This window comes from Dunckerocampus dactyliophorus, chromosome 15, assembly GCF_027744805.1.
Source record: "Dunckerocampus dactyliophorus isolate RoL2022-P2 chromosome 15, RoL_Ddac_1.1, whole genome shotgun sequence".
NCBI lineage: Eukaryota > Metazoa > Chordata > Actinopteri > Syngnathiformes > Syngnathidae > Dunckerocampus > Dunckerocampus dactyliophorus.
In genome coordinates, this window is record NC_072833.1 from 27,789,307 (window position 1) to 27,814,154 (window position 24,848).

At 46.9% G+C, this 24,848-nt stretch overlaps 4 protein-coding genes across 15 annotated transcripts in view; 2 read left to right on the forward strand and 2 right to left on the reverse strand.

The window, feature by feature from the left end:
* kics2 (KICSTOR subunit 2) overlaps positions 1-5,684 on the reverse strand; it is a 33,086-nt gene extending 27,402 nt beyond the window's left edge. For 3 of the 7 annotated variants that reach the window (XR_008573844.1, XR_008573845.1, XM_054800619.1), the window contains exons 1-2: positions 633-1,120; positions 183-471 (exon numbers count right to left, since the gene is read on the reverse strand). Coding sequence is in view for 5 of the 7 variants with exons in the window: in XM_054800619.1 (XP_054656594.1) it covers positions 183-471; positions 633-864 (521 nt within the window). In the remaining 2 variants the exon portion in view is untranslated. Of the gene's footprint in view, positions 1-182; positions 472-589; positions 1,121-2,666; positions 4,429-5,206; positions 5,403-5,512 lie in introns of those variants that run through there. The other 4 variants (XM_054800615.1, XM_054800616.1, XM_054800618.1 and 1 more) reach the window with 4 other exon arrangements.
* Positions 5,685-7,411: 1,727 nt separating this feature from the next.
* On the forward strand, positions 7,412-13,475 carry tmem19 (transmembrane protein 19). Its single transcript, XM_054800630.1, has 8 exons — positions 7,412-7,584; positions 7,772-7,919; positions 8,382-8,495; positions 8,561-8,698; positions 8,775-8,851; positions 8,919-9,096; positions 9,162-9,371; positions 9,446-13,475. Exons 2-8 carry the CDS (start codon positions 7,814-7,816, stop codon positions 9,604-9,606), a joined length of 984 nt encoding a protein of 327 aa, XP_054656605.1. The 5' UTR covers positions 7,412-7,584; positions 7,772-7,813; the 3' UTR covers positions 9,607-13,475.
* Positions 13,476-13,666: 191 nt separating this feature from the next.
* On the reverse strand, positions 13,667-19,834 carry rab3ip (RAB3A interacting protein (rabin3)). 5 transcript variants are annotated; one of them, XM_054800622.1, is made up of 13 exons: positions 19,812-19,834; positions 16,574-16,690; positions 16,341-16,507; positions 16,095-16,251; positions 15,781-15,876; positions 15,494-15,571; positions 15,144-15,353; positions 14,928-15,056; positions 14,735-14,847; positions 14,629-14,652; positions 14,291-14,390; positions 14,123-14,192; positions 13,667-14,033 (listed from the first exon to the last, which is right to left on the reverse strand). In XM_054800622.1, the coding sequence occupies exons 2-13, from the start codon at positions 16,661-16,663 to the stop codon at positions 13,951-13,953; spliced, it is 1,317 nt and encodes a 438-aa protein (XP_054656597.1). In that variant the 5' UTR covers positions 16,664-16,690; positions 19,812-19,834; the 3' UTR covers positions 13,667-13,950. The 5 variants fall into 5 exon arrangements, with proteins under 5 accessions (XP_054656597.1, XP_054656595.1, XP_054656596.1 ...); XM_054800620.1 differs by lacking the exon at positions 19,812-19,834 and adding an exon at positions 17,823-17,939; XM_054800621.1 differs by lacking the exon at positions 19,812-19,834 and adding an exon at positions 17,563-17,689.
* Positions 19,835-19,886: 52 nt separating this feature from the next.
* On the forward strand, positions 19,887-24,848 carry LOC129194976 (proline and serine-rich protein 2). Of its 2 annotated transcripts, XM_054800610.1 has the most exons (4): positions 19,887-20,015; positions 20,663-20,854; positions 21,218-21,530; positions 21,611-24,848. In XM_054800610.1, exons 2-4 carry the CDS (start codon positions 20,744-20,746, stop codon positions 23,023-23,025), a joined length of 1,839 nt encoding a protein of 612 aa, XP_054656585.1. In that variant the 5' UTR covers positions 19,887-20,015; positions 20,663-20,743; the 3' UTR covers positions 23,026-24,848. The 2 variants fall into 2 exon arrangements, with proteins under 2 accessions (XP_054656585.1, XP_054656588.1); XM_054800613.1 differs by lacking the exon at positions 20,663-20,854 and having other exon boundaries at positions 19,966-20,015.

Consider the following 24,848-nt stretch of genomic DNA (forward strand, 5'->3'; position numbering starts at 1 on the left):
GCGTCATTAATCACACAAACACAACAAACACTCCCTGCAGAGAAGCCATGGTGACTTTCTGCATTCAGCACTTCTCTTTCCCGAGCCTCATTATGTTCTTTTCTCCTCTGCAGCTTCATTTATCATGTTGCTGCAATTCTTGTCATCTTCAAGTTGCGTGTGCTGCTTTTTCACTAACTCACTTGGAGCTGTACTTGTGCAGGACGCCCTCCAGCGCGGTCACCAGCTCCTCACAGTTGACGTTCTTCTGGCCGGCCAACACGTGCATCTTCTCGTACAGGTCTGCCATCTCCACGCGGGCCTGCGTGAAATAGCACAGCTGCTCCGACAGGTGAGACAGCAGCTCCTCCAGGTAAGAGGCGGAGCCTTGCTGGCTGTGGCGTCCTGATGTCACCACCTTCCTCAGCTCGTTGTACAGAGACGTGTACATGCTGCGGATGGAGTCCTTGCGGCTGAAGAAAGACTGACCACCTACAGCGTGGGACGGTGGACAGGGTTGCACAAATTAGTGTTGTGCTGCAGCGCCCTCTGGTGCCACATGGCTGAAAGTGATTAGCCAAATTTGAAACGTGTGCACAATCAACATTACGTTGTAATGGGAACTTTATCGGCCAAGCCACGGTGTCCATTACCCATTTTCTGTCCCAGAAACGTCATGTTGTGGTAGGCCCTCTCCGCCGCCACCAGGTGAGCCAACGCGGCTAGCACCGCGGCCCAGATGGTGCCGGAGCTCTTGCTGATGTCCTTCTCTTTCTCCACGTAGTCCTTAGCCCTGTCGAAGGAGAACATGCCCAGCTGTGTGAAGAAGCTCTCCAGGATGGCTCTCTCCCGGGGGACAGGCCGCAGCTCCTCCGCCTCCGCCATGGCTCACACGCAGCTAACGAGCTAGTTAGCAAAATCTTTTTCTAATAAAACACAATTTGTCAAAAGAAAAAGCCACATTTACGCAGGTTGGTGTCATATATGTCATATATATTATCAGGCCTACTGATTCATGTTCTGAATCAGTTTAAAATAAATAACAGATATCTTGCTAGCAGTCAGCCACCGTATTTGCTCAGCTTGCTGTACACAGTACGGCAAGTGAAATGGGACAAACACATTTGACTCAAATCTGATCCATGATGTTGTTTAACACTCGACCTCCCAAGGCAGTCATTTTGAGTGTTTTCAAAACATGCAATGTCATAACTTAGTTTAAAAAAAAACTATGTACCCATAGGACCCTGACTTTTCCTAAATGTGTGTATATTTTATTCTAACATTGCTTTATCATTAAAATTTCAAAACACAAAAGAGATCTGAGTGTTACTACCTCGAATGACCATAGCAGTCAAATTGACTGCCTGCTTTTTACAGGGGGTGTCATATTTCACTATTTGCTACATTTTTCCCACCCTTCCTCCTGCTCTATTGGCTGTTTGTTTTTTATGCTCTGTGATGCTAAAACCTAGCTATAGCTTCACTCTAAACCCAAGAGAGACAAAAATGACAAGTAGACAGAAGGTGACAGCTATGGAGGCTTTAGCCTTGCGTCAGAGAAAATGGTTGCAGTTCGAGTTTGCATGTGTAATTGCAGAGAAGTGTTGTTGTGTCAATTCAATCAAACACTCAATCACTATAGTTTTCATTTAGTGTCCTGATGTGTTTTTTACCTATTCCACCAATTTATTTTGAGATCTTTTTAATGATAATCCAAATTATATACAAAGAGTCAAAATGACTGCTATGGTCATTCTAGTAGTTGCAGAATTCTGGTAGACCGAGTGTTAAGCAGATGGTATATGGTTTTCCAGACCTTATCCTCTGCAATAAAATGTACAGATATAATAAGCTCAGACAAGTGAAACATTGACAAAATCCTAATGCTAACATTTAGACCTGTTCGTTGTCTTCATTTTTCAAAAAGAAAACTGAATTTGATTGTTTATTGTAACAACTATGCTACCCATTGTCATGAGTTAGAGTGCTGCTCTGCTGCCATCTTATGGTCTCTTGTTGCAGCGCACCTGCCCACCTTGGGGAGGAGCTCAGACACACCTGTTTTCAATCTTCGTTGGACTACTTTAGCTCTGCTTCCATGTTCAGTGATTGCCGGATTGTTTTCCCATGTTCACCTGTTCCATGCTCCTGTCCTGTCTTGTATGCCTTCCCTTGTTTCTGGCCTCGTCTAGTTCCTGTAAGTACTACTCCTGCAAGTTCCTGTCAGCCTTTTTGCTACAGTCTGTTTGTTGCTATTTTCAAGTTCTCGCTCCTGCGCAGTTTTCCATTGCAGTGAAGTTTTTGTTACCATTTTCTGCTAGTTTTTCAGCAGCTACCTTAGTTAGCATTTTTGTGTTTTTCTGTTTCCCCTGCCGGTTCGTTGTGCAGCGCCTTTAGTTACTATAGTGTCATATTTTTGTATTGGAATAAACTTTCGTAAACCTACACCGGTGTCTTCTCTGCATCTTGGAATCCGGTTACCGGCTGTGTGCCACCCCGTAACACCCATGAGCCTCACTTGTATGTGGCTAAAAGGTTGTCTATCTCTCCATCAGTGTTGCCAACTTTCCAAAGCCTCTTGGCAACTTTTCTCAAAAGCCACAATAGCAACAAGTCTTGTGACTTTTCCTGGCATGGATGGAGAGTTTTCTGGTATTTGGAGACTCAAAAGTGAAAGCACGTACTGTTCTGCAGTTTTTGTTCCCAGTGAGCAGCAGCAGGTGGTGCCTGGAGGACCACCCCGCCCCAAAGCAGTCACAAGCGGTCAGTGCACAATCAGCTCCTGGGCCTCCATCAATCACGCATGCGCAAGGCGCCAAGCCGTCCGGGTGGATCTCGCCCTGTTTTACAGAGCAGTTCAAACACAAAAGCTTGTTTATCTTCATGAAATGACTACCTCAAGCCTCATTGGGACTCACTCGCTTACCTGTCAGTGTGTCAGAACGTTGAGTGATAAATAAACAAGTAGTCCTAACTGCAAGATAAAGGCTGGAGGTGAGTCCAGAAGTCATTATTACACTGTCTAGACTTTGAGAGTGATGGCCAAGTGTAATTAACAAACCAATAATTAAGTTTATTTGTAGTTCTAAATGTAATTAAGGTGTTTTTACTCACTTTTTTTGTCTCTCCTACGATGCTTTTTCACTACAGCATCTGTTACATCATATTCATATAATATGCAAATTAGCCAATGGCGTCATCTAGCGACTTCCAGGACAGCCAATAGCTACTTTTCTTACTTAGGAGTTGGCAACAATGCCAGGCACACAGTTCATGTGCTTGAAATTGAGGCGAGAACAGCATCATCTTCTGTCTGCTCTGTAAGTGACATTCTTTGACCCATCCTAACTTTTGAAGTGTACTACTGTATATATAAGCCATACAGTGGTGTTGTTGAAAGCAGTTTATTGTCACTCTAATATTTTTAAACTTAACCAGTTATCCGTCTCTTTAGTTGTGTGGACGATGCACAGTTATGGATTATATGTGAATTTATTTGCTATTGTTGTGCCTTGTAACAGAGAGTGATGTCCTAGTGTGGTAACACACATGGCCAATAAAGCTGATTCTGATGAATAGGTTTTAAACTGTTTTAATGTGAGTCCATCTACGAAATCATCTAAAAAAAAAAACAGTTCGCTTATTTCTTGGGGGTAAAATCTATCAATGTTGTCCACAGATGAATAATTGTTTCTTTAAAAAAAAAAGAAGTAGTTTAGCGGAAGAAGGCTGACTTTGCATCTGCTCATCATCCATTAATCAGTAAGGCACGCTAAATGATGTTTTTCTCATTTTTCAAGTAGTCAAACTGACGCCTGAGCTGCTTCTTGTAGTACTTACACCCCCACATGTGCTGAGTCACAGAGATAAAACACAAATGCAGAGAGCTTGGGGGAATGGAAGCTTGGAACAACATAAGGCAGCGTCGCGAGGAAGTGCCTTCGAGGTGCATCACACACTACAAACACTCAGTTGTTGCACTCAAAATGCAGTTTAGCATAAAACCACATGAGACCCCACAGGCCCGAGTTGAAGTTTACGCAAGTTCAAGGATAGTTGATGTGTACCGGGTCAATGTGTCTGGGAAAAAAAGTGCATGGTTTGCTTTCACATAGTGTGACATCTGATGAAAGGTCAGTCCACACGCAGCGCACTACTTGTTCATGTGTGTTAACATGGGACATGACAGAAAGTTGTTACTATTAAAGGCGTTGTTTAGAAAGGTGCAGTAGATGTTTGCTAGCCCTCAATTTTGATCCATATTGATCCCATTGCAAAAAGAACTATATTTATAGATGGGCCTGAAAAGCACACTAAGATCAAACTAGAGCAGCAAAGACTGAAGCTGTTCTTGCTGGACTGGACTGGAAGCAGGTTCCAAAAGGAGAACATCCTGATCGCTCCTCCTGTTCCGCTTTTTTTATTTCTTTGTTGCACCAGACCTGCCTGGAAAGAAAAAAAATTATATTTTTCTTCATCTTTTCTAGAGAGAAAGTACCGGATTTTCGACAACATCATGAAGGTGGGGAAAATGTGTATTTTTAAACTGGTGTTATATATATTGTACAACAACTGCACATAAAAGGAAATCTTCATCATTCAGTTCTATTGCGTACACCGAGCTTTAGTTGGGGAGTTGTTATTCATAGTATGGCCAGCAGAGGCCAGTAACGTTTGAACGCTGGGTTGAAGCCAGCCTGGGAGTGAGTGAGCGGTTAGAAGAAGAGTTGAATGACGCCTTCATCAACAGCACTAAACCTAAATCCACGGAACTCTATACTACTGAAAGGGGCGTCCCTGCTGACCGCATGAAGCCATTGGTCGGCCATCTTGCTTCACCAATAAAAGCACACACGCATACACATACTACATGTATCTTCATTCACTACATTTATTATGTTTCGGTATAAAAATTAACACGAATTAACAAAAATTCCATTGAAACAGAGTAAATGTACTAGACCCAAATCTCAAAATTTCCCTCCAGTTTAAGGTTTTTCCTACCTATATAGTGTGAAATTACAATCCATAACAAGCGTCTGTGGAGGCTCTCAGTCGGACAGGACTTGTCCATCGAGGGAAAGGCTTCGACACCTTCTTCACAGAAGTACAGATGACGTCTCAAGAAGCCTTTCCCTCGATGCATAACAAGCCAATTTCAGTGTTCACAAGGTATTTGTTATGATAAGGATCTACGTAGTATCAAAGTTAAATGCTAGCATACCTTTAGAAGATGATCAGGAAAGTCAAATATTGTTGGAACTGCATTTTGTCGTAATCTAACAGTCTGACCGGTCCTGTCCAAGTTCTCCTCGGTGAAATGACTTGAACGGAGTTGCGATCTGGCTGCAGGAATCCACCTGTCTCTCCGCATATTTACTACCCATTGCTTTAGAAGTTGAACAATGCAGTGTGGAAATCTAAAGGAGAATAAGGGCTCATTTACAACTACTTAGATGAAAAGATGCTTACAGATTTAAAGTATCTATTTTTTTAAACAATTTTTTATTATTTATAAGCATTTACCTACCTGTGAAATGTAAGTCCCTTCTCACGATTTTCACGAGTATCACGATTTGTACAATTAATAGCAGCACAAGACCGCATCTAACTCATTTTAGTTGTTAGGCTTATTTGTTTTGGGTGAAACAACATGGCGACTTCTATACTTACGGTGGCTTCAAGCCTCCAATGGGCAGCAAGCGAGCGGGATCATTCCAGTTATGGAGTTGAGTGCCTAAATCCACTTCCACTCCCTGCGCGGGGTTGCCCGCCATGATGGTGAGCAGAATCCAGAAACATTGCATCGTAAACATGTCCTCGGCATACTGCCCAGCCATCAATTGCTCTTATAGAAGCTCCAAAAAGACAACATTTGTCATTTTTCCAGTTCTCCAAAAACAAAGACAGGTATGTGTGATAAAACGTTATAGATTTATAACACTGGTTGTTGTAAATAAACAGGACAGCGGACAAGACTCACTCTGGGTGATTAGTTGAATTCATGACAAGTCAGTGATGATGATGATGATTTAGGTCATAGGCTATCAAATGTATGAACTATGCCATTTCTCAAATAAATATTATTTCATATTATTCTATATGTATTATTACTTTGTATGTTGATTGTTAAGCATTGGTAACACTGCAAGGAAAAAGTTTCTTTCATGCTGCTGCTCAGGTACTGTATTTATTGACATCATGCAGGTGCGGATTTAGAGGGGGGTGTGGCCCCGTTTTGAGGCACCCACGATTTTTTTGCCACAATAAAAGCTATTAAAATGATAAGCCATCCTGGATTCCAGTCACCCAGTCCCAGTGAAGGTACATGTTCTGAATTATGGGCGCGTGGTGGACGCATATGCCAGAATGCAACCGAGACGCATGCTATTCCTGAACCCACTGTCAGGCTGATCATTGACATTGGACATTGAACGTGTGCTGTACATGGCTATTCAGGTGGAGGTGCAAAATAAAGGTTCTGGCATCATGACTATGAGGAAAACTTGTCTATTCTCAATGAAAATTAACCAGAAAAGTGATCCCCAGTGACATAAAATTATACTCAAATCCTTGGAATTTACAGCTGCTTCAAATTGGAAAATATTTCAGGAAATTGAGCTAAAATGGGTTTCTCCTAGTACCGGTTATTTTATAAATATAGTAGAATGTTTTGGCTTAAACGATATATTCCAAGGATAAAAATAACAAACTCTTGAAATTAAGGACATAAAATTGGCCTCAGATATCACCAGATTGCAGGAAATGAGGTCTAATTTTACATTTTTTTTTCTGGGGGAGGACCCCCAGACCCACCGCTCCATTTCCAGCACCCCGTAGGGCTCGGCCACACCCCCCCTTTTCAAAAAAGTTACATCCGCCCCTGAACATGTTGGTCATATTTCAGCAGTATAATGGATTTTTACATTTATATGTATACATATATATTCGCCGTGTTCAGTCAATAACAATTCATCCATGTCATCCAAGTGTACGCACAGCGTAGAACTTTTACACTGAGCTCATAGCTCGTCAATACATCGTACACGATGGTCCGCCTCGCCCCGCCCACCTTTCTTGCTCACCATCATGGCGACTTTCTTCTCCATAGCGTACTACCCTGTTCCATTCATTTGCGTTGGGAAAATGTAGTCCTATTTAAGTCTGGTGTCCTTGGTGTTGAATCTGTCTGGAAGATACACAGAGCAGTTTTGCGGATGCAAATAAAAGGCTGACGTGCTGTCAGTCACACTGCTTCCTTATTATGCAGCCAACTTTAGTGTAGATTCTTATACAGTTACAGTACTGTATATCTATTTTCTTTTTTTATATAAATTATGCGTTAGGGTTTAAAAGGTGTAAGCGTGACTGTCTAGACGCATTGTTTGATAATAAAGGAAGAATAAGAAGACGTTTGGGTGGGTCCCGGAAGTACGCCCCATAACTTCCGGTTAGACGTTCTCTGTCACCGAGTTAGCCCGCACGATTTCTCCCTTTTAGTGGGACACAGGATTTTTTTTGTAATGTATCTAGTTGTTGTTTCTTCTCCTCGTCGTGGATATGGACATTTATAGGCTGCTGTTATGACTGCTGACTAGACGAGTGAGTTATGGTATTTTCTATTTTTTTGCATAATCTACAGTATTTTATGTCTTCTCGGTTCTTCGTTAGCAAGTCGGTGTAGTATGTTGTGCTGTCCTTTGAGATGATTAGCATAGAAGTTCTATACGTTGAAATACTGTTTAGCTTCATTTGAATAAGCAGTGATAAGGATGTCTCTTGTCCGCAGCTGTTTTGGTGTGCAGAGCTTCCATTTGAGGCCAAGAAGGAGATGAAGGACAGCTTGAAGATGATGACAGACATGATCCTGCTGTGTGCCACTTTGGCCCTGTCCCTCTTCTTCTGGATGCTCTCACTGACCATCAGCGCTTACTCGGGTGAATGTTGGTCAGGGTTCTGTTTTACAGGATCGTAGCCAAAGGCATCAAATTGCTGGAGTTGGTTCACATCCCAACTTGGGCCAGAGCCAGCTGTGTTCTTGTGCTCTCTTGTGGTTTCATCCAGAACATTCCTCAGGGTTCCTAGTGACCAACATGTGGTTTGAAAGTCAATTCTGAAGGAGCCACTTATGTGCAGTCGAGCTGGAGCACAGTGAGCCTTTCATGGGCTCGCTGGGACGTAAGGGGTGGGGTTGAACCGCCGGCCACATGATCCTCAGCTTTCTACTGAGATGTTCCTCTTTGTTCATGCTGGTTGGGTTTTCCAGTAATTGGCCTGCAATCATTTGCGTGGCTTCACCCCAGCCAGGCGTGCCTAATGAATTGCCGTCGTGAAAGCAAACCGCTGTCGAGCAATCGTGTCACATGATACTCCTTCACCAGCCTTGTGTGTGTCTGCAGGGACGCTGCACCCGGTGTCACCATGGCGATGGTTGTTCTCCATCCTGGTCCCGCTAGTGCTGACGATCCGAGCTCTGAAGAGACGCAGCCTGGACCGCTCGGGGGCGCTGGGAGGTGCGTGTGTACCACCGAGCAGCTTCTCGTCGGCGTGGTGTGACGTCTGCTGTGTGTGTTGGCAGCCATGTTGGTCGGTTTTGTGTTGACGATGGCCAACTTCAGCTTCTTCTCTTCGCTGCTGGTTTTCTTCTTCACTTCCTCCAAACTGACCCGCTGGGGGGGAGCGCAGAAGAAGAAAATAGACGCTGAGTACAAAGAAGGTGCCTGAGCTCGTGCTCGTGTATGTGTGTGTGTGTGTGTGTGTGTACAGATCTCACATTTTGTGTGTCGCCTCAGGGGGGCAGAGGAACTGGGTCCAGGTCTTCTGTAATGGCGGCGTGCCCACAGAGCTGGCGTTGCTCTACATGATTGAGGTCAGCGATGTGGAAAAGTTCTGTGTGCGCACTTGTGCAGTCAGGTCATGTGACTGCCTTCCTGCAGGTGGGTCCAGGGGAGATCCCCATCGATTTCGGGCGACAGTACACGGCCTCCTGGATGTGCTTGTCTCTGTTGGGGGCGCTGGCTAGCAGCACGGGGGACACCTGGGCCTCAGAGGTGGGGCCCGTCCTCAGCCAATCCCGGCCCAGACTCATCACCACCTGGCAGGAGGTGCCGGCGGGTGAGACTTAGTCCTACCCATCTTGAGTCGTCGAAGCGTTTTTCATGTCTGCTTCTGCTCTCCAGGAACCAACGGAGGGGTCACTAATGTTGGGCTGGTGGCCAGCTTCCTGGGTGGGCTGGTTGTGGGCGTGGCCTACTTTGCCACCCAGCTGCTATTCATCAGCGACCTTCACCAGGCTGATCCCCAGTGGCCGCTGGTGGTGTACGCCGGTGTGGCGGGTTTGCTGGGCTCCATCCTGGACTCCTTCCTGGGGGCCAACATGCAGTACTCAGGTAGCTCCCGCATGTTCAAACCCGACTACCGATCAAGCACCTCTGCGGGACGTTAACTTCATGTTCCCCCTCAGGCTTTGACTCCAGCGTCGGGAAGGTGGTGAGTTACGAGTCCACCACCACGCGGTGGATAAGTGGGAAACCCATCCTGGACAATAACGCCGTCAACCTGTTCTCCTCTATCCTTATTGCACTCATCCTGCCTGGGATGGCGTGGGGGGTGTGGCCTCGCTAGGCTAGTGGAGGAGACTGGAGCGAGCATTTCTTTAGAAAAGCAGACTCTAGTACAAACGTGGGGTGGGGGTGGGGGGTAGTTTTTGCTAAATAATAGTGTTATAAATAAAGGTGACAAGCAGACCAGGTTCTGACGTGCTTTCTCCTCAGCTGGTCCAAGTTCAGCTGTGTTCCTCCAGAAAGTCATCTCTAGGTGGCGCCGAGCATTGTAAGCTGAGAGGACGCTTCCCTCCATCTCCAACGTGAAAACATTTTAACAACAGCAGGGGGCGCTTATGAATGTTGCACAATAATACTAACAATAATGCATGATGGCAAGCGTCTGGTGGCCAGGCCTGCACCCATGGAGCCCAGCCCAAAAAGGCAAACATGGTTCCCCCCTCCCTGCAATGAGCTCACCACTCAGGAGAGGCCAAAGGGTTCGGGCGCAGAGTGAGTTGGGTGTCAGCCAAAAGCGGGGACGTTAGCGGGCTGGTCTTCGGCTGCAGAATTCAGCTCCAGTCCCATGGGCCAAAAATGCAGGTGACTGGTACCTGAAGGCCAAGTGGTTTGCGGCTCCGGTGGTCACCAAGGCAAAAATTCTGACATGGAAGGAGTTCATCGAGAATGCATTGTGGTTTTTGTCCTAGTTGTGGAACTGTGGACCAACACTACACTTGGCTGGGTCCTTGAGGGTGCATGTGTGTCTGCCCAACCAGTCCACGTGTTTTGTGGACTTAGTCTGAGTCTATGGTTGTCTCCTGGAAAAGGGACGAGTGCCATCTCCAGTTTGGTGAGAGAAGGATGGAACGTGAGATGGACAGGCGGATTGGTGCGGCGTCTGCAGTGGACCACTCTGCATCGCTATGTTGTGGTGAAGAGGGAGCAGAGCCAAAAGGCAAAGCTCTCAATTTGGTGGTTGATCTACGTTCCTACCCTCAAGATTCAAGAGTTTTATTGTCATATGCACAGTAAAACAGGTAGTTCTGCTATGCAATGAAATTCTTATTCTGTTCATTCTCCAAAAAGCAAAGAAAACACAAGAAAGAATAAGAACATAAGAAACATAAATACCAATAAATTAAGCAACAACAGAAGAGACATTAATACAAATAAATAATACAAATAAATAAACTAATAAATAAAGTGTTATGAGTGTGTTGGTGTGTGTTGCGTGTGGCGTGTGTGAGTGCTTTGTTGAGAAGCCTGATGGCCTGTGGGTAAAAGCTGTTTGCCAGCCTTGTGGTCCTGGACTTCAAACTCCTGTAGCGTCTGCCTGACGGTAGGAGTGTGAATAATGAGTGTTGTGGATGTGTGCTGTCCTTGATGAGGTTGTGTGTTCTTCGTAGGACTCTAGTTTCATAAATGTCTTGCAGTGAGGGGAGGGCTGCCCCAACAATGTTCTGTGAGGTCTTGATCACCCGCTGGAGTGCCTTCCTATCACGTGTTGTACAGTTACCGTACCAAACAGTGATGGAGGCGGTAAGGACACTTTCCATAGTGCATCTGTAGAAGCAACTCAGGATTGTGGTGGACATGCCAAATTTCCTCAGTCTTCTCAGGAAGTACAGTCTCCTTTGGGACTTCTTCAGAATTTGTTGGGTGTTGTGAGACCAGGTGAGGTCCTCGCTGATGTGTGTGCCAAGGAACTTGAAGGTTTTCACCCTCTCTACCTCAGTCTCATCAATAAACAGGGGTCTATGTGGCTCCTTTTCCCTTGTTCTTGGGTCGATGATCATCTCTTTGGTCTTATCTGTATTGAGAAGGAGATTGTTATCACGACACCAAGCTATGAGGTCCGCCACCTCTCTTCTGTATGATGTTTCAACACCACCAGTGATCAGTCCGATGACTGTAGTGTCATCCGCAAATTTAATGATGCTGGTGTTGTTCTGGGAGGCCACGCAATCGTAGGTGAAGAGCGTGTAGAGGAGCGGACTCAGCACACACCCCTGTGGGGTCCCAGTGCTCACAATTCTTGAGCTGGATGTGTGATTGTGGACTCTGACTGACTGGGGCCTGCCTGTTAGAAAGGTAAACACCCAGTTACAGAGGGAGGGTGACAGGCCAAGTGTGAGGAGCTTATTTGTGAGTTTGTGGGGGCTGACTGTATTAAAAGCAGAGCTATAGTCTATAAATAGCATTCTGACGTATGTGTCCTGGCCCTGTAGGTGAGAAAGGGCTGTGTGGATGGCAGTGTTGACTGCATCATCCGTGGACCGGTTCTGGCGATATGCAAACTGTAGAGGGTCCACAGTTGCCGGGATGCTCTTTTTGATGTGGGTCATGACTATTCTTTCAAAGCACTTCATAACAATAGGAGTGAGTGCTATAGGGCGATAGTCATTCAAGCAGGTCACGTTGCTCTTCTTGGGTACGGGCACTATGGTGGTGGACTTAAAGCAGGTCGGTACAGATGCTTGTGCAAGCGACAGGTTAAATATGTCAGCAAGCACATCAGCTAGCTCTGATGAGCAAACCCGATGTGCACGTCCTGAGATGTTGTCTGGGCCTGCTGCTTTTTGTGGGTTTGTTTTGTTCAGAACCCTGCGCACATCAGCTGATGTCACCATGAGAGGTGAGTCCTGTGTGCTCCCCAGGTTCAGCCACCCTCTCTGCTCATCAGGAGTTTGGGTGTCAAAGCGGGCATAGAACTCATTCAGCTCATCTGGAAGTGTGGTTTGGCTGGACGTGGCTACGCTACTCCGCTGGCGATAGTCTGTGATGTGCTGGAGCCCCGCCCACATGCGCCGAGGGTCTCACCTATGGTCATGACCGAATGGACAAGATGGCGGGTACAAGCGGTCGAGAGGGCTCGAGAGAGATAAGGTGAGAAGTGCTGTCATCCGAGACAAACTCGGAGTAGAAGCGCTGCTCCTCCGCATTGAGAGGAGCCAGATGAGGTGGCTTGGGCATCTGGTCAGGGGAGGTGTTCAAGGCACATTCGACTGGTAGGAGGCTTCAGGGAAGACCCAGGTCACGTTGGAGAGACTATGTCTCTCGACTGGTCTGGGAACACCTCGGGATCTGCTGGGAGGAAGTGGACGAATTAGCTGGGGAGAGGGAAGTCTGGGCTTCCCTGCTTAGGCTGCTGCGTCTACTACTGTACCACCCCTGGGATAAGCGGAAGAAGTTGGATGGAAATGAAAATGCTTTGCAGCTACAGGACTGCAATCTATTTTTGGCGGTGGTGGCTGAATCAAACGTGCGTAATTGTCCATTTGTAAAACACGTTTAGAAGTCCAAATGAACTTTCTTCTGTGGCTTCTTTTTCTTGTTTTGTTTCTTTTTCATAAACCAAAGGGAGGTGCATTTTAGATGGGGAGGGGCCTGCAACACCCACTGCACTGCTCGTTAAGAGCTTTCATGTCAAAGTCACCAAAAGTCTTGACTAGATTTATCGCTCGTTGCTTCTTTAAAAAGGAGCATGTATATTACAGCATTAGGGTGGGAATACTTGCTAATGTTGGCAGCACTGATGCCTGCTGCTCACAACAGGTGCATTGTATAGTGCCAAGTCTAATTGTAGCACCTCAAATGTATGTTGTGATGGCCCATTTTAAGTAAGTGAATGAATGAATGAATGGGGGAAACACTGCTAGCTAAGAAATATGCCAGTGGAGCATTAAGCAGGAAAAAGACAAAGGAGCAAGTTGACTCCTGTACTGTCCTGTGTTTTATTTCTTTATTTCAGAGAGAAAAGGCACTAAAACAAAGGGAGAGTGACATTGCTGTTGAATGACAGTCATAGTTTGCACAGCAACACACACGTACATACACACAGACACAAGGAAGGTTGAACAAGCTACAAATGTCCTTCAGAGCTGATTGAGCGTTTAGTGTTTGATTTCCTTCAAAATAAATAAATGATAAATGAACATTCCCCAGCAAAGTCATCGTGATTATCTTTGCAAAACCATCAAGTCAGCCTTTTAACACACATTCACTGCAAAGCTGTACTTACAATTTGATGTGATGATAATAATAATAAGAGGGCATTCTAACTAAAAGGGATTGTAAACAGACAAACAGCCACGGTTATGGTTGGGAGGGAGTGGTTAATTCCAGGAATATTTAGTGTAAAAAAAAAAAAAAAAAAAGGAGTTGCAATTCGGAGCAGAAACGTGTTTGAATATGTTCCTTCATGGAGGAAACATTGGCTTCAAAGCGTATGTTCTTTGTGGCTGTGGCTGTTACGTTTGTGTCACCAACTTAAGGTGCTTGAGGTTTTTCATTCGGGAGTGTTTGAACTCAGGTCAGAAGCTACAATGACCATCTGCAAGCTCAGCGTCTTATGCGCCACAGTGGAGGAGGCGGGGCTTCATGTCAGGAAGAGGGCGGGGTGTTGGAGTTAGCTGTCCGTCAGTCACAGTTGGTCTTTGTAGTAGCCCAGCTTGGCCAAGGACATTTCCCTGCGGAGCTGCATCACCTCCCAGAACATCTGCTCGGCTGTACACCCAAACGTGGTCTTCTGTCACCGTTTTTGTCTTTTTTATTTGAGTTAGTTGAAATATGCTTAGAAGAGATTTTAGACATACCGTCCTGCTGCTTGACCAGCCCCTGGTGGATGTAACGGATGTAGGTGAAGAAATTACACACTACCGTGATCTGAGGAGACACATGATAACAATATGTACGTCTCAATGATGACGTTCATCCAGCATGCAGTGCCACATTTGGCCAGCAGGGGTCGTGCTCGTACTTACTCTGTATCGGCAGTAAGGAGACACGAAGTAATAATTGGAAGAGTCTCCAAACTTGATTCTGTGCTTGCAGGTTTTGGTCTGACCACTCAGGGCGCACTTCCTGTCAGACGCGCGCGCGCACACACACACACACACACACACACGTTTACACATTCTAGTGTAGTACAAACAGGACAGGTTCTACAGTCTGGGAGGCAGGAAGGAGAAGGAGCCAAGATGGATGAAGGTTCATCTTCCTGGATCTGTACTAATCCTTGACTGAAGGAAAGATGAGGACAAAGGGGGCGGGGCCTGAGACAGGTGGGTGGGAGGAGCTACAGAGAGACAATCAAACTTACGAGATGAGCTCAGACCTTTGCCCGCTGGGGGAAGAAAGCAAGGCAAGATGGAGTGAAAGATTTATGGCGAGGAGGTGAGTGTGTGTGTGTGTGTGTGTTCTCTCACTTTGGTCCGCCACACTCGACGGCCGAGGCTTTGACTACAGGCAGTGGCTGGAACCCGACCGGCTCCACACTGAGTGTGTTCTGTTCCACAGCTTCCAGGATGGACAACCCCAGCTGACCAGAGAGAGGGACAGTCAGGAGGATGGTACTTCCTGTGACTTTGCCATGAAGGATCTTTGTGGGCGTGTCAGCACCTCGCTCTTGCTGAAGGTGAGGCAGGGGTAGATGTCCTCACGGTACACTCGCTCCAGAAAGGAGCAGCTGCGGTCCAGCGTGGGCTCCTCCTTCCAGGCCTTGAACTCTGTGAAGAGCTGAGGGTCCGCCTGCACGGTCACCACCAAGCAACAACATCTCAGAGACTAGTCACGTGACTCCAAGAAACTTCAAGACCCGAGGGTTCGCTCGCCGACCTCTCGACACTCGCGTACGATGGGCTGTGTGGCCGACGGGTCAGGTTGAGTTCCCAAGATGGCGGAGGAGGTGCTCTTGTTCCTACTGTGGCCCTTCCTGAAGGGGGTCTTCCCGGCCACGCCCACAGAGGGCAGCTCACCAACGGGCGACGTCGGGGAGGAGAGAACGAGCGTCTTCAGGGCCTGGACCTCTGCCTGGAGGACCTCAATCTGAGAAAGAAGAAGACGAGGAGGAGCTGGCTCAGCATGTGCTAGCGTCACAAGCCAATCACCCAATCACCAGCAATAAACCTCATCACATGATCACCTTCAGAAAGACATTTACAAAACACGAGCAATGCAGTGGTCACCTTGCCCAGAGCTTCTTTCAGCTGCTTCTCGGCATTGGCCTGTTTAACGTTGGCATCTCTCACCATCTTGTGGGCCTCCTGAAACGTGCGCACACACACATGCACGCACAGCAACTTGGTGAGCAAACATTGAAAAAAGGAAGTGCAGCTAGGACACAACGAGCAACCATTAGGAGGAGGAAACAATCCTTGCACGACGTCATGTGACTTTCCTCAAGTCAGTCAAAGAGGACAGCACGCCTCGGAGCAAACAGGAAGTAGAGGGGATGACGGGAGTGCGCACCGACCTGGAAGAGGCTGGCGGTGAGTTCCTCCAGCTCCTGGCCAAGCTGATCTCGCACTTTTGACAACCTCTCACACTCCTCATCCTTCAACAGCAGCTCCTTGCGCACACGCACGCACATGCACGCACAACCATGGTCAAATCATAACATGACAGCAGAGACATGAAGAAACCAAAGAATCAGTGAGAAAAATCATGATGTGCATTCTCAATGACAAGACAAATAATGCAACCAAGTAAACAATGAAAAAGGCCCCCCCCACACACACACCCACACCCACACACACACACAGGTTGATTGACAGGAGAGTGTCCTACCCTCTGGGCCTTGGCCAGCTCCTCCTTCAGACGCTCGTATCCTTTCTCCCGCACCTCCATGACCGACGGGCTGCGGAGGCGTGACAGGCTGGACTCCTCGCCATCCTCCCCAGACAGGAAGTTGCTCTCGGCCACATCCGCTTCCGGGCCCTGCTCGCTGTACGGTGTCAACGCGTAAATGAAAGGTCGCCACATTACTGCTAACATGCTCTGCGCTTTGTGCGCCTCACGCGCCAGAAGCCCTACCTTCCATTGTGGCTGTGTCGCGGCGTGGAGTAGACAGGCTGCGTGGGGAGCTGGTCTGCTCGCAGGGAGGAGTGGAGGCCGGCGGGAGGCGGTCGTAAGGCGTGAGTGCGGTAGAGGGAGGATGGCGGAGTGTTGTGGCAGGTGGTGGGGCGCTGCTCCACTTGGTTCTGCAGCAAAACAAAGGAGGAACAATCGGGCTTTGATGGACAGTCAGGAGTTGACCTTTCACCTACCTGCAGGTCAGGGGTGGTGGGCGAGGCCAGGTTGACCTCATGGAACCCTTCCAGAGTCTCTGGGTTAGCAGGACCGCTGCTGCAGGCCATAGCAGCTGCTGTGGTTCATCCTTCAGTCTGCAGGTGGAGAAAGTTTAGCATCTTCAAAGCAGGAAGACATTCCACCATGACTCAACAACACAGCCGTCACACCTTCTTGGACTGCACCTGTGTGCCAAGTAGGTGTGTCCCTAATGGGAAGAGGAAATTGCGGCATTTAAAGGCCACAGTGTGGTGGTGATGACGTCACATCGTGGAGGTACTGAGGGCACACAATGCAACACAACAACACTCGGCACTTTCTCCACCCGTCATGGTAACCTGACACAGTACAGGTCCAGTTACTCACCGGATGACGGCTTTAACCTGCATCACGTGACTGTCAGTGCAAGTCTACCGACATGGAGATGCTTTAACTCGGCCGTCTGCAGGCAAACCAAGTCTCCATGCAGCTAGCATGCTAGCATCCATCATCATTCTGCAAACTACACACGTGACAGCACATGGCTTGGACGCAAACAGCTGTCCTCTCACTCCATTTTTTTATCCGCCAAGATGACAATTAAACATTAATCCACTCTGTGTTCATTCAACAACCGACACGGCTGAGTCACTCATGAAGGAAACTGATAAACAATATGCTAACTCCCGCACTGATAACAATATGCTAACTTCGGTCTGACGCTAACAGCTCATGTTCAAGCTGTTTGGCACTACGGGCTTAGATAGCAACCCCCCAGCTAACATAAACAAGCCAGCAGCGGCTATCATGCTAATATTGGCGATACAGGGGAGGCAGGTGGCTAGCTAGCACAAGCTAACAAACACTGCTTACTACTTTCAGTCGACGCGACACTGGGCGAGTTTTAAGAGACTCTTCCTGGTGTCACTGTGATGTTAAAAACTAGAAAACACAAGAGCAACACTACATCTGTCAACCAGTTACTAACCAGCTAGCACTGCATCCGCTATTCGCTTGTGGATGAGGAAAACCTGCTGTCACTGTTTGGACCAAGAGCAAGAGGATAATATCATGACACAATACACCGTCATACTGTCAAAATGACTATGACAATATTAAAATATGACTGAGTTGAATGCTGTCAAACTACAAGCACTGACGCTTCGATATCAGAAGACGGTCGCATGGAACCAATTTCACATAGTGTTTCTTTTAGTAGGACTTTGAGTACGTTTGTGTTGAACTCACCAGACGGGTGCGTGGACAGAAACCGTGCCGCGGTCCTGGAACGCAAACGGACAAAGCAGAAACGGCACCAGCGGACAGTTTGTTGACGCAGCCCGGCTAGGGTCGATCCAAATATCTATAGCTCCGATACCAAGTGCAGTATCAGAATTGGATTGACATTTATCAGTTCTCTGTTATTTTCAGTGAAAATACATGTTTATATTTTAATTTATATATTTAATATATAATATTTATTAATATGTTTGTGGAAAAAGGGCAAATATTTGTGTTTTGTTGTTGATATAATGGGGAGTCCACCCCAGTGGCCGCCCCCAAGGCTGGGGGACAATCTTGACAAACGCAGCTCTGTGGTGCAGAACATTAGTTTAGCCGAACCGCCGTCCCCGCTTGGACGCATTTCACTGCAGCACACAACTTTCCGTGTGCTGGAGCAGTCAATTAAACTGCAGGCGGTAGGTAAGTTTTCCATGATGACTTTGGTCGGTTCCGCTCAAGTTTTCTCACTATGTTGACTTTGACTTCATTTGTGAAGCGTAATTCAGCACATCAACCTGTTAATATTGGAAGATCTCTGTAGCAGCACAAGTGGGCATGTAAACAAGAGTTAAAACATAATACTTCCATATTATGCCCTGCGCGGGTCTCACATTTGCCACGCCAATGAAGCATTTCTGGCTCCGCCACTGATTGTTGATGTTCTATTTATTATGGGCCTGCAAAGCCAAGCATAATTGACGACCAAAGTTGAAAACATACTCTTTATTAGGAACCCACCCTTCAGGCCATACTGTGCACATAACATGTACCATGCTAGGACTAGGGCTGTTAAAAATAGTGTGTTAAAGGTTGTCTCTGCTATGACGGCAGACGGAAGGACAGTGGAGTGTCCCCACACTGTCACACAGAGTCTGCTGCTCTTTTAGAACTTGATTCTGACCTGAACACATCAACAGCAGTACAATTCTAACAGCATATAGTGTATGATCTCTTACTCACAAACACATCACATTCACCTAATGTGTCAGGTAAATCTAAAAAGGTAGAGTGTATTTCATATCATAGCATAAAGAATACCATCCATCCATTTCCTATACCGCTTCTCCTCATTAGAGTGGCGGGGGTATGCTGGAGCCTATCCCAGCTGATTTAGGGCGAGAGGCGGGGTACACCCTCACATATAGACAAACAAGCATTCACACTCACGTTCATACCTCTGCGTTGACAATGTAATGTGCAACGCACGCACGAGGAGAACTCCACACAGAAAATGTCCAGCGGAGATTCGAGTCCAGGTCTTCCCGATCTCCAGAATGTGACTGTGTGGCCAACATGCTAACCACTAGACCACCACGTGCGCCCCGCATAAAGAATACAATACTTTTCATCAATATATGCATTAGATGATTGCTTTAAAGAAATGAATTGTTAAAGTAATTCAATGGATCGATGTATTCTCAAATATGTGAAAATAAAAAATGTGAATAAATATAAAGAAAAGTAAAATAATAAACACATTCAAATGAATGATTCATTATTACGAACTACCTTAAGAATACAACTGTGACAATTCACACATGGCTCTGGCAACAATCGCTCAATAGTTTCAATAGACATTGCCTCCAGTGACTGAAGTATCGATATTTTGATTTGAGAATCAATTTCTACCATGAAGAGCTGGTATCGGAAGTATCCATAGTTCAGTATCAATCTGCACAGCACGACCAGCTGGGTGCGTTCAAGGACCGCTGGGAAAGCATGTGGTCTCGGACGCCTTTTCTGAGGCATGCATTTCAGGCGGACGATGACAGACTGAAGAATAACATTCCAACAGCAAATATTCCTCCTGCTATGCAATATGCTTTTCATCCACACGGTGACGCCAAACTCCAAACCTTGTTGTTGTCTCCGTTAATTGTCCTCCCTTTCTTTCCTTTGGACACCAGAGAAGGAAGTGATGTACGCTGTGTGTGTGTGTTTCTTCTGACACACCTGAGAGGAACAAGGAACACTTCCTGGATGCTTCCCAAAACCACAAGTTGGCGCGCCATTGTGGCAGTTGGTGGGCGGGGTTTGTTGACGTCAGGAAGCAAGGCGGAGTCAGTAGACAAGTGTACTTGAGTAGAAAAAAAAAGATTCATGTAGATAGATTCTACTGATGCTGCTGTGAGGATGGAGCTTCCAAACTTCCAAACTGTAAGTCCAACTCATCACATACTTTTATTTTATGGAGCCATTTCTCATTTCAAACTTGGCTAACTTTAGTAGCATGAATGTCAGCAACTAGACAGCTAACCCTCCTTCCAGCACACAGCCAAAGTACACAAGGATGTAAGACTTCCACTGGCTGGTGTACACCAGAGTTTACATGTACGGAGAAGGAGAGTGAAGCATTCTGAGCAAATCCATCAACATATTTGTACAAGGAGAATTGGGTCGCATTGACATAATGCTGCATACCGTACATTGGGTCACATTGACATCGTGCTGCGGGACAAAAGACAGAGTGTAAATGTGTGCCGTCGTCATGCTGCTGATAAATTGATTCCAAGAAGCACAAGATTAGTGCCATGAAGTCAGTGCTGCTTTTCCTGCTGTGGATTCAGCTGCACCGGAGAAGAATGTGCTGTAGTTTCGAACTCACCAGCCGGTTCTGCAGCTCTCCTTGTTCCAGATGAACTGGTCCGCCAGGTGCCTGAGTGCTTCATGCCAAGTCATACTTGTTGCATAAATCACTGCTGTCTACTTGCCTGAGGAGCGTCCATCTAGTGATGCTTCCTCCTTGTACGTGACTGCTGCTTGAAGCCAAACGCCGTGATACCCTTTCATCATCTCATCTCCAGACTGAGGTGAAAAGATGAGCGCCGCATTCCTCCCAGTGAGAGCAGATATGAGTCAGCCTCTGTCCTAGTGCCACGGTGGAGATGTCAAAACCCGGGCTGACCCCATCCGCACTGATCATGGACATGACGCTGGCCAACGGTCAGCGGCGCTCCAGGGTCAACGGCGCACTGGAACGGCGCTCCAGGCCAAGCGTGAGTACTGATGTGGCACACCAAGTTGAATTTAGACACCACAGTAGGACCTTTAGTCTCTCTGCAGTCCACAATAATGAACACATTGTGATTGAATGTTAATCACATGTCTGTGGAGGAGTCACAGCAGCAACATCTTCAAGGGGTTCTTCTTCTGTTGACCATCCAAACACAAGAAATTGAGGTTGTGTTTACACAAAGCATCTAGTCACCGCACACTCGCAGCATCCCACCTGCTTGACAACCTTCACACGCCTCGGGGAGGACATCCACTAGCAACACACAACACCGCCCAACCGGTTCCACCACACTCTGTTTCACTCCTGAGACACATCTCATGTCCTTTCTTCTTGACCTGGACAGGAAGAAGACACACTACGCTTCCTAAGTCCAGAGGAGAAAGAGTGCCTCCAGTTCTTTGAGGAGACCATAGACTCATTGGAGAACAGTTTGGAGGAGGAAGACCTGAGACCAGGACTGAACAAGTCACTAACAAGCCGCAGTCTTCTTGTGAATGTGATGGATGGACCAGCTGCAACCTCAGACCTCGACACCGTGGGCCCCCAACAGACCACACGACGTTTCAGTGCAAAGGACTTGGATATTATAGATCTGGTCCGCCCCGACCCACACCTGATGCTTGCCAAAGCACCAGCCTTCATCCCTACCAGTCCAGGTGCAGCATGCTGTTCTGCTCATGTACGGTCAAAGTCAACGTCTTTACAACATTTTCATGTTGAATTTTGTTCCTCACAGATTTCCAGAAAATGGTGGTGAACCCGAACAGTCACTTTGAGATAAAACCAAGACATGATCCACCGGACAACTCTGGCCCACTGAGTGGCAGCTACCAGCCAGCAGATAGCCCCTCGTACCAGCCAGTAAGTTCTGTCCCCGCCCCCATACTCATAGTCAAGAAGATAGCTGAGAACCACGCAGCAGACACATCTAGCAACCATTTCGCTTCACTCCACCGCCGCCGCAGCCAGGAGGGTGAAAGACCTTTAGACTCTCTCACAAAGCAGGGTCCTCCTACCTCCGCCAAGCCTAGCAGATACCCTGCTAACATCAGTCTTATTCTTGGCAAAGACCTCCAGAATCAGTCCATGACCAATGTGAACCTCCATGATAGGCGGGCGCAGATGTTGGCAAATCTGACAGGAGCGCCAGAACAGGAAGACCCCAAGTCCAATGTGGAGCAGATTGTTCAGAACTTTCCCACCCGCAGAATTTCCTTCAGGGACCCCACACCAGAGAAGTCCAGGCTGGAAGCGCTGTCTAAGTTGGGCCTTACCAGGAACGGAGCCATGTCAGGAGGAGTGTCAGTGCTTGATTCTCCAAGCAGTAATTCACAGAATCCTGTTGCGAGTGCAGAGACCAGTACCAGTGTCATTCCTATGCAGCCCAGTGTTCTCCCTACAGAGAGCAACCACCCTGTGCCAGAGCCCAGGACCACAACACCACCAATCCAGACTCATGTCAGCAGAAGAACGGAGAATCTTCCATTTGACCCCCCCAGGACCTTTGACTACAGAAAGCCTCCACTCAGCCCACCTCCTCTTGAAATACAGCCACCCAGCCCCCCTCCACCAGAGGTGCAATTGAACAACTTTGGAGGTAAATCCATTGTGGTCACTCCAGTGCCCCCAAAGAACGAAGCCGTGAGTCCTCCAGCGAGCCATGAAGCTAAAGTCCTGCCCACTGCGCTGGCCAACCCCAGTGAGTTCAACAGCTATGGAGGAAAGTCCAAAGTCTTGACACCTGCTCCCGGAGGCATGACCAAGAGCGATCTTCCCGACATCCTCAGCTCCCACATTAACGTCAATCATTCCTTGCCCGCCAAATCAGAGTCCCTTCCTGCTGAGCTCAACAGTTACGGCGGCAAGAGCCGGACCATCAACCCTTCACCAGGCTTACAGCCGCCTTCAGAAAGCCCAACCAGGTCTTTCAAAGGCCCACCTCCAGCCACGGCCCCAAGGAATCCGCTTCATTCGTATCGCAATGTTGGCACAGCAACTGCAACCAGAGCCCCATCACCCTCTGATCACGTGAGAAGATCTGGTGCTGTGTTTCGCCCTCAAGGTATCACTGTGCAGTTTTCTGGTCGAGGGGCTACAGAGGAATCCCGCAAGGAAGCGCTAAAGAAACTTGGACTGCTGAAAGACTCGTGAGAGTTGCTTGACTCGTGAAGGTTTCAATGCAAGTAGTTTCCATGTCTGAGGGAAAGGTGTGGCTGAGGAGACCGACTTAGGCAAGAAGACGGACCTGTAAGGCCGGTTCTTGTTGCCTGGATACAAAAACTGCTTTTTTGATGACAAATGTCTTGTTTGCAAAGGGAACCTTGATTTCACTGGTTTGTTTAGGAGAAGAACAAATGACTTCTCAAAGTTCCATGATTGATGTTTGAACTGATCAGGGAACAAATGTACAAGTGCATCCCAAGAAATGACAATATCAGTTGTTCAATTCAAAAAGTCAAACTGTTATGTTTTATAGATTTACTACACACAGAGTGAAATCAATTCAAGAATCCATCCATCCATCTTCCGCTTAACTGAGGTCGAGTCACGGGGGCAGCAGCCTAAGCAGGGAAGACCAGACTTCCCTTTCCCCGTCTACTCCGTCCAGCTTCTCCTGGCAGGTCCCGAGGTGTTCCCAGGCCAGTTGAGAGACATAGTCTCTCCATTGTGTGCAACGTGTCCCCGAGGCCTCCGGGAGGCATCCTGACCAGATGCCGGAGCCACCTCATCTGGCTCCTCTCAATGCTGAGGAGCAGCGCTTCTACTCCGAGTTTGTCCCAGATGACAGTGCTTCTCACCTTATCTCTAAGGGATAGTCCAGCCACCCTACGGAGAAAAGTCATTTGGGCCGCTTGTACCCGCCATCTTGTCCTTTCGGTCACTACCCAAAGCTCATGAGCTTTGTTGTAGACCAAAGCCTTAGCCCATAGTTCAAGAATGTATTCCTTCATTTCTTAATAATGGTGATAATTATCCTCTAATCAGCAAATGAGCTGCAAAAACGTCTTGGGCCTTTCATCTGTCTCGTAGTCTGAAGTGAAGCCCTGAAATGTTATCTGAACAACATTCTAATGTATGGAGATGTTAAAGATAGCGCTATACTGTATTTAATATGATGACGTTCCAGGCATGGATGATGTGAAGCTCTGCTGGAGGTTATTTTTACTCCATGGACCAACCTCTGACATGTAACCACACACTGTGGAATGGCTTTTTACTTTTCTACTGTACTGTGGAGCCCTTAGACCACAAAGACTCTGTCAGCTTGACAAATTGTCTGTCTGTGTATGTTTCTGTTGCTTTTTCAGACTCCGGCCCCTGTAGTTCTGCTACAGTCACTTCTGAAGTAGATTTTGTTATTTGTTGCTGCTGTGGGAGAAAAAGTCTTGTGAATGTTTACAGACTCCAGTTCTCTGTAGTTCATCTACAGTTACTATGAAGTATCTGCTGGTGCGTACACCATCTAGTGTACTTGATCAAGTGTTCAGGCATGGACCATTCCACCTAATTGCCGTCCCTGAGAAATAAAATGTAGAAATGAACAATAACATTATCTGTAACATAGTTTTTGTTTCATTAAGTGTCCTGCACGTTGATTTGACTGCATATTTAATCAATTAATTCATTTCAACTACCTTGAATACGGGATCCTAAAATGTACCATGAAATGTATCAATATATCTTACTCCAACCTAACTATACTCAGTTTATTTTCTTCAAAACCATTAATTTGCTTCAAATTCACACTTTAGTTGTGTCCCTGGGTTTCAATTCAGACCTTCTGGAATATTGTAAGTAGTCACGGTCACATGGTCCACAGGAAGTTGCATCATTCAGAGTCTCTGCAGGCCATGAGACGCTTAAAATGAAGTTCACTCATGGATTTTTCTGCATATCGGATGATATTTTAACTATCACTGAGGGGAGGGCGTCCTCGTAAGAAAAAGAATCACTAATGTGCTTAGCGTCAACGT